The sequence below is a fragment of the Dendronephthya gigantea genome, unplaced genomic scaffold (assembly GCF_004324835.1).
Source record: "Dendronephthya gigantea isolate DGI-Jeju-01 unplaced genomic scaffold, DenGig_1.0 000127F, whole genome shotgun sequence".
Lineage (NCBI taxonomy): Eukaryota > Metazoa > Cnidaria > Anthozoa > Malacalcyonacea > Nephtheidae > Dendronephthya > Dendronephthya gigantea.
The window spans coordinates 409298-421899 of NW_021163137.1; the positions used below are offsets into that span (position 1 = coordinate 409298).

At 35.8% G+C, this 12602-nt stretch overlaps 1 protein-coding gene across 1 annotated transcript; it reads left to right on the forward strand.

The window, feature by feature from the left end:
* Positions 1–1108: 1108 nt before the first annotated feature.
* LOC114535870 lies at positions 1109–12363 on the forward strand. The gene is made up of 20 exons (XM_028557197.1): positions 1109–1374; positions 3031–3673; positions 4102–4245; positions 4437–4619; positions 5138–5239; positions 5661–5726; positions 5840–6031; positions 6340–6558; positions 6991–7057; positions 7131–7226; positions 7303–7450; positions 7772–7904; positions 7989–8096; positions 8262–8405; positions 8500–8835; positions 9064–9375; positions 9821–10063; positions 10286–10411; positions 10751–10852; positions 10924–12363. The coding sequence occupies exons 2-20, from the start codon at positions 3056–3058 to the stop codon at positions 12217–12219; spliced, it is 4635 nt and encodes a 1544-aa protein (XP_028412998.1). The 5' UTR covers positions 1109–1374; positions 3031–3055; the 3' UTR covers positions 12220–12363.
* The last annotated feature ends 239 nt before the right edge of the window (positions 12364–12602 follow it).

Genomic DNA, 12602 nt, shown 5'->3' on the forward strand with positions numbered 1-12602 from the left:
GATGTTTTTTATTTTATTTTATTTGTTCCATGATAACAACCAGAATGCCAATATGTCAATAATCTTCATTAATAATTAGGTGTTAATTGCCAAACAATAACTTTTGCTCTACAATATTTTAGCTTTATGTTAATTTAAATGATGCGAACTTTCCTGGACCACGTTTTTTAAAACCTAGAACCTTGAAAACGACGAAATGCCCGAAATGTAACTTTATGATATGATTATCACAGTCAGTGACTGTCCTACATTCTAATAATACCCACCAGGGTCAGGTACGAGTGTTTAATACCACCTGCTATGGTTATTTTTTCTATAGAAATAGAGCCAAAAAGCCCAGAAACACTACTTTGCGAATTTTGAAGTTCAATCTATATCTCATCGCAAACTAGAGGTAAGCTTAGAATGATTTAAAAAAACACAATAAGTTGGCGTGGGATACACAGATCAAATATGACTGGTGAAAATAGGAACTTTGTTGGCTTCGACTCATTCAGAAAAGAGACATTGACCTTGATTTTTTAAATTAAAGCATTATCTTGGTATACTCGTTGCTAGGTTACAAAGACGTGTCTACGCCAACGGTGTCATTAATGACCCCCAACACTAGACATTATTTAGACCTAATTTTGGAATGCTTGAAAATTGTAATCTCTTTAATCCCCTTTCACCTGCCGTAGCCTTCGAAGATCATGCAAGTCTTTTCATTTTCCAATTGCTAAATATTACCAAACGTTACAGTAAAATATACTTTCAGGAAGAAAACAGAGTGTGATAAAAGTGGTTTGAAGTCTGTATTGCTTCTCTCTGACTCTGTTAATTAGTTTCAGTGATTGCCACTCTAGCGAGTTATGCACAATGACAATATTATTCCTGACTTCATAATGATGCTTTTAAAACCTGTGGAAATGCAACATCAAACTTCTACTAAGTCAACTTAGAAGCATCCACTAAATTCGCCCAAACATTATTTTTCATGGCGGCAAAATGATGGCAGTGCCATTCCTAGGACCTGTAACGATATATTCGACCTTGCAATGAATGCGACACAATGGAAGTTAAGCAAATAAGCTTTAATCACCACTTGTTAGGTATTCATATGTCAGATCTGACAGCTTTGTGATAATATTCAATAGTTATAGCGTGCGGTAGACAAAGTCCTTACCTAAAAACGTGTTTTCACATTACTTATTGATTTGCACCATATATATTATTCACTTATTCGTTTTAAGAGTGGCCTGTGAAGTTTGGAAAGAACCAGCTGTCTTCTGGTAAAGGACTTCACGTTAATAAGTAATCAGAAGATATCCAATCGCGAGACTCTTGTCAGTCTTGTGCTGGTCAATCCGATAATCCAAAGGCTCATCTTTTCAGGTATGGTACAATCATTCTTATGTCTTGGATTAGGGTTTAGTAAGTTAACGAGCAAGTGAACATTTATACTATCTTGTTCTTAGAAACTCTTGGACGTAAACTAACATGATTGAAATACTTAAATATAGTTCTTGGTTTAATGTAGTTCTTGACCAAATCAACGTCGAATCAAACTATTTGATTAGAAATTATTTGATTAGAATTGTTCCTAGCGTCATAAGCTTCGTACTCTTACAAATCCTTTCAGAGAACTAACAAAATACGTAAAACTAATCATGTCTTGATCTTTTAAACTGAGCGAATAAGGTTGCACTTAACCCTGATATAGGGTAATGCAAGCAACATCTGTATTTTTATTTTGTTGTACAAGCAAAATTGCATCACACCACATCTGCTTGAGGCATATCATTTATCACTGAATTGCATAAACTGTAAAGTCAGATCAAATGTCTGACGATTCAGAAAGAAGCGAAAAGTTTTTACTCGTAATTTGTACTCAAAGTTTGATTTTTCTCGATATTCAGATAGAGTCGCCTCCAGAGTCGGCCTGTTTTTAAGCATTTTTTATATGTTAAAATAAATTACATTTAATTAAAAAGAATTGGAAAAAAATAAATTCGATTCTAGTGTCGAACTTAACACCTCGAAGAGATGAAACTAAGATTTCTTAATTACGTAAATGCAAAATATGAAATGATGTTTTTTGTTCTATTTAAAAGTTAATTAAGGTAATCCATGGATAAAGATAATCAGGTTGCTATGGATGAGGCTGCCGAGTACGATTAACTGTTTAGTTGTCAAGGGAAAATCTTGCCGTAGACTTGAGATTTTGTTATTGAATGTCAAATCAAATGTATTATGACTATTGACTAATAATCTATAAATCGACATGACTTCTGAGTTCGTCATTGACAAGACTTCAATAATATTGCATGACTCATTGAAAAGTTTGGCTTGATGTTTCATATCTGCAGGAAGAATGGCCATCGACATAATCTATATTATAGATCTATCCATCGGAAATTGCCTTTGACATATATTTATACTAGGATTATTATAAAAATAAAAATTTAATGTTGTCTGCGATAGGTAATTGCCTAAACTATACGAACATTAATTATGATTTATGTCTTTTTGAAATATATTTTCATAATAAAAAAAGGTGATTGCCATGCGAATGTACGTCAATGCGTAATTCAAAGTCAAAGATATTAGTTGATATAAAAATCCAGCGAAATTGCTTTCATGTAACGCTGTATTTTTAGTAAAAACTAGAAGGATCTTTAGCCCGAAACACACATGGTTATATATATAATGCCTTTTACTGAGCATATACTGACTATGAGAAATCTATAGCAGTTTAGTTTCATCGATTTACCACCTTAAAGCGAACCGTGGGCTTTACAAAGTCAGTGTATGATAAAAAGAGTACCAAGACTTTTAATATTCTCTTGAAGTTACCGTAAGAAACACTTGCCCCAGTTAAAATCAAAGAAATTTTGAATATGGTTAAGCTAAACTGCCTTAATTACAGTGAAATCTTGTTAATAAAATTCCTGACTATATACGACGAGAAATTCGAGTGTTTCTTTAATTTCTCTTGCATCAGAGAGTGATGATATACACAATATTGTATTCCACCTTTTGTTTTTTTAGCCACATCTGGAAGAAATAAAAAAAAATGACTTGCAGTAAATTTCTCTCTGGTTTCCTTCTGTTTTTCATTCTCTCCACGTCGCGAGCTTCATCTCCGTTCTACGATACCACTACCAACCTCACACACACTTGTCAAATTAGTCCCATGGTTGTTTGTGTTGATGTGATTATCCGAAGTAAGACATGTGTTGATCCTGTATGCTTGATTTACTCTGGAGGAAGAAACATCAGCTCATGTATATCACCTCTAATTAAGGCTACAGAAAATACTGCTAACAGTAGTAATGTCACTAACATCAACAGTACTAGCAGTGCTAACATAACTAATATGAACAATACTTCAAACACAACGGTACAAACATGCAATGGAACCTGGATTTATCCATCCCAAAATACGAGTTTCTGCTTCAATGGCACATCTTGGAATAAAACAATTTGTAGTCAAAACAACGTAACATGCAAGATCAATTCAACCCAGTGCATATTAAATGCAGTTGTATATCTCGGTGGATTCTTCAACTTGAACGATAAAGATGGTTATGGTAATATACCTGCGGCCGAGTTAGCAATAAAACAGATAAATAATGACAACACGACGTTACAAAATCTAACTTTGTCTCTTGTGGTTAAACACTCTACACAGGTACACCCTATATGCATTTTTATCTATTGTATTGCATTGCACGGTAACGGCCACTTAATCGGGGAGTAAGCATGGGTAAAATCTCTGTTTCAACACATTATATTTGCACATATGCGACATTATTTTAGAAATCTGAATGATATTCGTGTGATAACATCCAAGTTTTGGATCGACCGTAATGCATACCATTATTGTGGTCCTGTTCTTTTCTATATTTGAAGTGAGAGATCAATTCCTAACCGACAGTACATGACAGTATTCCATTCAACCAGATCCTTGCATGGAAAGATTATTCTACTCAAAGTCCAATCATTGATTGAGGCATTGGCACATACGTATATAACCTGCATGATATTTGGAACAGACCTAGGCATAAGACGTATGACGTTCAAAGCAATCTATAATAACAAACAAAAAATTGTTTTCAGAGCTTGCTTAGCTATGGTACACAAGCCTTGTATAAATACCTTCATACTGGTCCAACAAAGTTAATGCTGCTTTTGCCGCAAGAAAATGACATTGCGAGAACAGTGGCTGCATACGCTGGTTTAAAGCAATGGGGAACTTTACAGGTCTGTATAACGCTTGTGGTAAATTATGCATGGGCTAAATATAAACTATGGCTAAATTACAACGTATAAGAACCTTGAAACCTTGAACCTTGAAAAATTATATAAATAATTACTAACCAACATGTTTGCCTGCCTGTGTTGGCCTATGACCACTACAATTAACCATTGAATACATCGTCTTTCTTTTTCAGTTTTCATATGGAACAACAGACAACAGTCTGGCATCAGATAAGAACCTATTCCCGCGTTTTTTTCGTCTTAACCCCCTAGCAATTACCTACAACCGTTTACGTGTAGCGTTCGTGAACTCTTACAACACCGACTGGGGTCGTGACGTTGGTCTCTTGTACTACGCTGACACGTACTATACAGAGGTAGGTCTGGAACGAGAACAATTTCTCTGACTGGTTGTTCAGAAGCCGATTAAAATCTTGAAAAAATCTTGTAATGAAAAAACAGCAGGTCAAGTTTGAATTAATTCAACACAAGATGAGCTTTTTGAGCATTGAACAACTGGCCCCAGCGGTTGTGAGATTTTTCCAAAGGAAACAAGGACGGCAAACAACACTTCGTTCATGCAGACTTGCTCTCTGTTAAAAAAAAAGTCACATTTCCCAACCTGTTTTAAGCTCTTGTACAGTGTGCAGTGAAGCAACCGAGTTCAGGGAGGGGGCTGTGTTCTAATAACGGTTTTTGTTCCGCGTTTGTAAACCATTTTCAGGAGTCTGAGGAACGTCCGAATCTTTTCTCGAAGCCTTCCCATGGGAAAGTGTTATAAGGATTCTCTGCAGTATTTCTTACGTTCCCTGACAGTTGACACTAACGTCAAACAGTCAATACCAAAAGAATGCGCTTGTCCCCAGGTTTCGTTAATTGCGTTCTCTCTTGTCAGGCTAATGAGGATCTCAACAAAAAGCTGAAGGCAAAAAGTATAAACGTTGTTGCAAATGTTGGCTTCAAATCAAACCCGGCTGAAGCTCTTTATATATTGAAGGTATAGTGATGTTTATGAAGTCATTTATCGCAAATCGTCTTTTCTCTTAAAAACTCAGTGTCTATATACATCACGATATACAGTTATATATATTGGACTGATTTAGAATAATTCTTTAATCCTTTTTTAACAAATATATTTAGTTCCTACTATACAATAATTCTTTAATATTAATTGGACGTTTTCTTTGTTTCCTGCTAATTGTCTGTTCACTGTCTGTTTGTCGGCTTTGTACTTTGTTGCAAATATGTGCATTTTCGTCTCTGTCATTTCAATCCTGCGTGCGACATAAACGTCGAAACCTTTAGGACTGTCCCCCCCCCCGGGGCCCCTACTTTCTCTAATCTTCCCCACTTCCCTTAACCTCCCCCACTTCCTCTGACTGAAATGCCTAATGAAACATTGCATTAAATCATTTCAGAAAAAAAATGCGCACATAATTTTGACCAGTTTTCCTTATTCGTATGGAAAGAGCATGTTTTGTAAGGTAAGGTAACTCCGTCATTTTAAGCACGGAAAACTTCATTTAAGCTAAACTACATGCAACTGCATGCAGCAATACCTGAAAAGTTAATATGAGTAATTATTTATTTGCCACAGGCATTTCAACTTGGTATGTATGGTCCACACTATGTCTGGATTACATTCGTTCTAATGCCTTTTAAATTTTGGGTTCCAAAACCAAATGATAATTTGGAGTGTACTGAGGAAGAAATGAACTGCATCGCTGAAAATCATTTCTCATTCTATGGAGCCACAATTTACAAACAAAGCAATCTTCTCATAAACAGCGTAAGTTAAAAGTACAGTAATGCAAGTAATGCCAAGTATAATATACGATCTACAGACTACAAACTGCAGCCTAATCTTCGAATTCTTGAATGAGAGTTACTATCTTTATAACTGACACTGTTTAAAAACACAATGAGACATGCGGTGAGCTTTGTCCAACATTTATTGTATGCAACATTTCAGTCGTTATGTTCCAACATTTGCAATATAAGACTTCACTTTAGTAAATTGTTGTTTAATTCCTGATAAAAAAATTAAGGAAATTTGTTCAAATGTTCATATAAACAATTTTTCATTTTAAATTTCAGAATGTAACGTTCTCTCATGCATACAATAATCTGGTTACCTCAACAAAGAATAGATCGAGTGTGGCACCTTACGTTTATGATGCATTATGGACCATGGCGAATATCTTAGAGCGAGCTCGGGCCATTCAAACGGGAAAGAGATTAAATAACTTGACTTATGGCGAGGAAACTAAACTGCTTGAAGACGAGGCTTATAAAACTGACTTCATGGGAGTCACAGTAAGACTGATCATAATTGAATCGTTTTCGCTGAACTTGACAAGTATTAGAATATTTATAAGCTTTGATTACCCAACCAAAGAAGGCGACCATTGTTTTTATTTCGTTATAAGGTCGTTGAATTCTTACCAGATCTATAAATCTCCTGCCAGATTGCTTCATTAGTCCACAGCTTTCATGCATATATAGTTGCTCTCGTGGACGATAGCAAGAAAATCATGTGCGGACTAAGACTGCAATCGAGGCTCACATGACTAGTTATTTTAAACCTAATTATCCTTATTGGTCCGTCTTATTCTAAGAGCGGTATTTTAGCCCTTTAGGTTATACATGCAGTTGCTTACTAGTTAGTAGCGCCTACTCCAGTATCTTAGGTAATAAACTAGTATGTTTCTTACATTGCATGGTCCTAATTTTTATAACGTTATTTAGGGTCGGATCAGGTTTTACGATAATGGTAACAGAAAATTTTCAATGAACCTTCTTCAAGTTCGTGCGAGTAAGTATATATTGCCTTGAATATGGTGTTTTAACCATTCGTTGTAGTAATCCTGAATCATTTTATTTTGCAGATGGCTATGGATACATTGTTGGAAATTATGATGTGGACAAAGAAAGTTTTAATGAAAATGACGAGATTTTGTGGCAAGGATTCAAAGTATCTGAGGGTCAGTAAAATACTGCATATATAATTAAAGGTAACCTAAATGCGATAATTGAAGATATACGACTGTATTTATTTAGGAGGATGGCGTTATAAACGAACAACAACAACACTCAAGTGGCGATTCATAGAACTCGTTCTGTTCATCGTTTGGTGCATCCTCGCTGCTCTAGGAATGATCTACGCAATTTTTTGTTTAGTTTTTATCATTATATACCGCAGACAAAGGTAATAAACTATACTCCCCCAGTTCCAGCATGATCACCTTGGAGTTCTTTATTTTGTTAACCATGCAGTGATTCGCTTGAATGTCATGTAAATTATTACTGAATAGATTTATTTCTCGGCCTGAATATTTCCCTATTTTTCCCTTGGAGACATCGCAGTTCCTCAAGGAGGGTCGACGTACATGCTGACTAAAAATTACTTAAGAATGTGCAAAGCCAGATTTGCCCTGATAACTGTGAATATCGAAAACAACAATATGGTCGCCAAACTTTATTCTATATACATAGCTATATCTAAATACCTTACTTTTGTATCTTAAAGGTCAATTAAGTACTCCTCTCCAACGATCAATGTGCTTATAATTCTTGGTTGTTTGCTCAACTTCATTGCTGTTGTGTTGTATGGAGTAGATTATCAACTAGCAAGTGAATCAAGAATGTCTGTGATATGCAAGGTACACTGAAAAATGCAGTACTAATATATTTTCAACTTATTCCTACATCTATTACTCACGAGATCACCTGAACATTTATCATAGGTGCGTCTTTGGATGTTTTCTCTCGGTTTTACGCTTTGTATTGGAGGTTTATGGGTCAAAGTATGGACTTTATATCAAATTTTGATCGAAAGAAAGGTGTATAAAAAGGTAACTAAGCTGTGATTTAATATGACAACTTAGGGTAATTTCAAATATAGTAGTGACTGTGAACATATATCAGCAATTTTCTCAGCTGACAGCTGCACATACAACCCGCAAACCAATACTGTAGTAAGTTCATGGTTGGGAATAGAATACGTTGTACCATTGTAGAGAAAGATGGAATATTGGATGTTTGCAATTGTCGTGATACTTCTGGTAGTTGATGTTATTTATTTGACAACATGGACAGCTAGAGATGGTTTGTATCGAAGTTTTGAGACAGTCACAGATCAACCGCAATACAAATGCTTTCAGGTGAGCCAGTAATCTGTGATGAAATTTTGGTGCCTAAAAACGCTTCCGTCTAAATTAATGTAAATTATTCAAATGTTTTGGTATTCCGCTTTAGAAGTTATCTGGTAACCCATTTATCGCTACGATCTGGTATATTGAGATTTGTGATTGTGACAATCTGTCGTTATGGTCAGCTATCTTCTTAACTTATAAATGTTTGTTGCTGTTATTTGGCGCCTTTATGTCGTGGAAAGTGCGGAAAGTTTACACACGAAAGTTGATCGATGCTCAATATTGCGCGACATTAATTCTTCTTGCGGTACCGTTTTGTGTGCTTGGTTTGATATTTGCATACACATTAAGGTTATATCCTACACCACATTATGGTTTGTTTGGGATCTTCATCATTCTTTACACTTACATTGTTCTTGGATTTTTATATGGACACAAGGTATGTTGTAGTTCTTGTGCTAATGAAGAAATGAGATGGGCAGAGAATATTATAGACTGCAAAACTCTGCTAGCGAATGATTTATCTATGTTACTATGTCCATATCGCACTACTACTACGTCTACACTTGATCTGTTCGCCTCATGTCCGAAAATGTCCACGCAATTTCAACTTGGTTGAAAATGGTTATTATCAAGCATTAATAGAATATTTCTGTGTTGTTTTAAGATAATAAATATCTTCTGTCGGTCTCGAAATACAATCAAAGTGCGCAGTAAAGATGAAACTGGAAGTGGCAAATGTTGCTCTGGTGTTATAAGAGCTTGCTTGGCTCCAATCGCTACTTGTTTGGCAACAGGATGCTGCTGCATCTGTTATCGTCTGAACTGCTGCAAGTCATTATGGGAGGCCTTGCTACATGGACCAAAGAAGAATCGAGGATCGTATGTGAAAGAGAATGAAAAGATTGATTATCAGATTGGAGATATGCCTAGTGATCGGGAGAAACAGATCATTATTCTGCAAAAGGAAATTGAGAAGGTTGGGCTGCTTAAAATTCATTAGATAATATAATAAATCCAGTCGACAATTTAATAAAAAAGATGAAAGGGGTCATATATATACCTGAAAAACATCTTGTTAATCTTGAGTTTCAAAACAAGACAACAAGTTTATGGTGATATTCAATTTAGTTTGACAACTACTTACCAAGCATAAAATTGTTGTTTTGGTTTTAAACTCATATCTTGGGTTTGAAAGATGTTGATATTTGTAGTATAGATAGGGCGTCAATCCGGGGGGGGGGGGCATTTGAGTGGGGCGATGAATATCTCATTATTCACCCACAATCAACCAAATTTGTTAAAATTAGGCTAAGTACGAATAAGATTGGTGTACGTGACAAGTTTAGCCGAGCCAGGCGAAGTTGGAGTGAAGTGTAACTGTGTAAGCGCACCTTTGAAATGAATTTGTTTTTTTATTGAAGCGAGACGGGGAGTTGTCCCGATTACGTCGTAATAATCGTGCGACGTTAGCTGTGAAAGAAACACAAACCGGGAACTACTTTCATACAAATGACAGTGGGGATGGTTGTCATGGCTCTGGTCATATAAATGAAGGATATAGCGACAATGAAGGAGAAAACAAACAGCGAGGTTCAGGACGACGTGATTACAATCGCTTTAAAGTTTATCACAGGAAGTTGGATTTTTCACATGTGGGAAGCAAGGTACTTTATCGTCAGTTGCGTAGCAACGTGGGGAATGATCCAAAACCCCGACTTTTCCAATTTGTTATGTGAATACAGCGCTTTACTATGGCGCCTGCATGTTTAACACATTCTCTTCTTAATCCAAGCCTTGACCACCATACAGCGGTCAATCTCAACCTTCTTAATCCAAGCCTCTGCGCGCACGTTTCATAATATCAAACTATGTTCTGATATTGGTAGGTCGACAGTGGATTAGACAACAAGAATTTTAACAAAAGTGGCAGCATTCCAATTTCTGAAAATGTTTATGAAGAGCCGTTATCTAATGATTCAGATATCCTAGCACTTCAGAAAATGCTATCTGAAGTGAGTATTCTGAAAGTGCTGCAATGCAGTGCAATGCAACACATTCTGTCGAATGATCGATATTAATGTTTATGTTATGATTATAATAATTGTTTTCAATTGAATTCACCTATATTGCAGGAAGAGCCTTTTTTAGGTCAATATTTGTAAATTTGGGATGGTTCTTTTTAAATACATGCCCGCAGCTGAAAACCACGCTATACTCTTAGTTAATCCTAATAGTTAGTTATATAGAAATTATTTTGGAGTTTAAAGAAGTAAAAAGGAATTCATTTTCAATCTTGTTGAAAAAACATTACCAGTTTAAAATGTGCTAAATTTTTGTAAATATTTTTATAGCGTGAGAAGGAACTGGCTCAACTTCGGGCATATCTTGGAGTGGATCCATCATCAAGTACTGACTTTTCAAGCAAAATAGGAAGCTTGGCAAGCATTGGAGAGGTAATTTTAGGCATTTTCTCTTACTCACGAAGTACATACAAACGTTGAAATATAAATTTGTTTTTGTTAAGGAGCACGACCCTGCAAAAACCTCTGGGGAGAGGGAAATAACAAACACAAATATTAGTTCTGTTGCCATAACTGTGTCAAGCAGTGATTCTGATGGAGAAAGCAGAAAAAACGGAAGTGACATCAGCAACGATGGGAATATTTCTGACGTCAACAACGAGCAAAGTGGGTTATTAAGAGGAAGAAAGACTGCATTGGATCAGGAGATTCAACAAGGAATATTACCGCACAAAAAAACAGCGGAGAGTGAAGTACAAGAAACTTCAAGCGACGACAACAACCAAGAAGACAGGAAGAGTTCGAAGTCTAAAGTTTTGAGTTCTGCTTATGGCAGTTCTTTTGCGTATATTTCACATTATAATGCTAAAAGAGATAGTGGAAAGTTCAAAAAGAAGGTTCGACAATTGAATTCGTTTGGTATCTTCGCAAGAAAATCTGCCGCGAGTGACGAAAATACACCTGAAGAACAAATTGATGTAAACAATGTCCCTAAAATAAACATAGATAAAACACCAGAAAAAAATGACGATTCTCAATCAAAAGAAAGTCCAGAGGATAAACCTGAATCTAAAGATGGAATAGATGAAAAAAATACAAGTAAAAACGATGTCAAATCTTCAAGTGGTAAGGATAATGCCCAGAAATCCAAAAGTAATGTTAAGATATTTAATGCACCATCAAACTGGTCTCATGTGAAGTCTCGTCTCTTTGACGCCAATGCAAACAGTCAGAGCTCCCTAAAATCATCACCAAGTCCAAGGCGAAGATCTAAAGTTGGGATTGAAGATGATGGTGATGTCAAAGATAAAGCTGGAGGAAGCGTTTCTGGTGAAGCCGGTGAAGCTAAGAAGAATCGAAATGGCGTCAAAATTTTTAATTCCTCGTCCGATTACTCTCATGTTAAATCACGTTTATTTGATCCAAATGTTAAACAAAGTAATTCTGAAAATTTACTAAGGCCATCGCCGACCATTCGCAGAAAATCCAAGGTTGGCATCGAAGATGATGGACATGTCAGTGCTGACGAAAAATCTCAAGGCAGCCCACAAGACAATGATAGCACAGGGCAAGGAAAAGAAAATCAAGTTTCAAAAAGCCGTTCTAACGTCAAGATTTTTAATGCTCCATCTGATTATTCTAATGTGAAATCTCGTCTTTTTAATTCTGCGAATAAAACTGACAATAAATTGAAAAAAGAAGCCAAGGAAATGGGTACAACTGGCGCGCTGAGAAGTAAAAATGCGAACGTCAGTGTGGAAGCGAATAAAAGGAAGAAAGAAGAGTCGTCTGTAGTTTAACCATTTGTGCACATAGTCGCATAGATGTTGTAGTGAACATGCAAGAACAAATCGATACAGTATAAATGCATTGTATACCCTTACAAAAAGTTGACAACGTTAGTTTTCTTCGCAATAAATTTTGTGCACATGACTGTATAATGAAAGATTTTAAAACATCCAAGACCTGGTCTTTCCTCTCGTATTTCTCTACTTCCAGTAACTCTTGCAGGGCAAGGATGCCAATACATTTCCCCTCATATTTGTTTACAAACCCCATAAAAACTTTATGCTGAAAATACCTTTTCTTAGAAGCAACAAGCACAAATATATATATATATATATATATATATATATATATATATATATATATTATATATATATATATATATATATATATATAT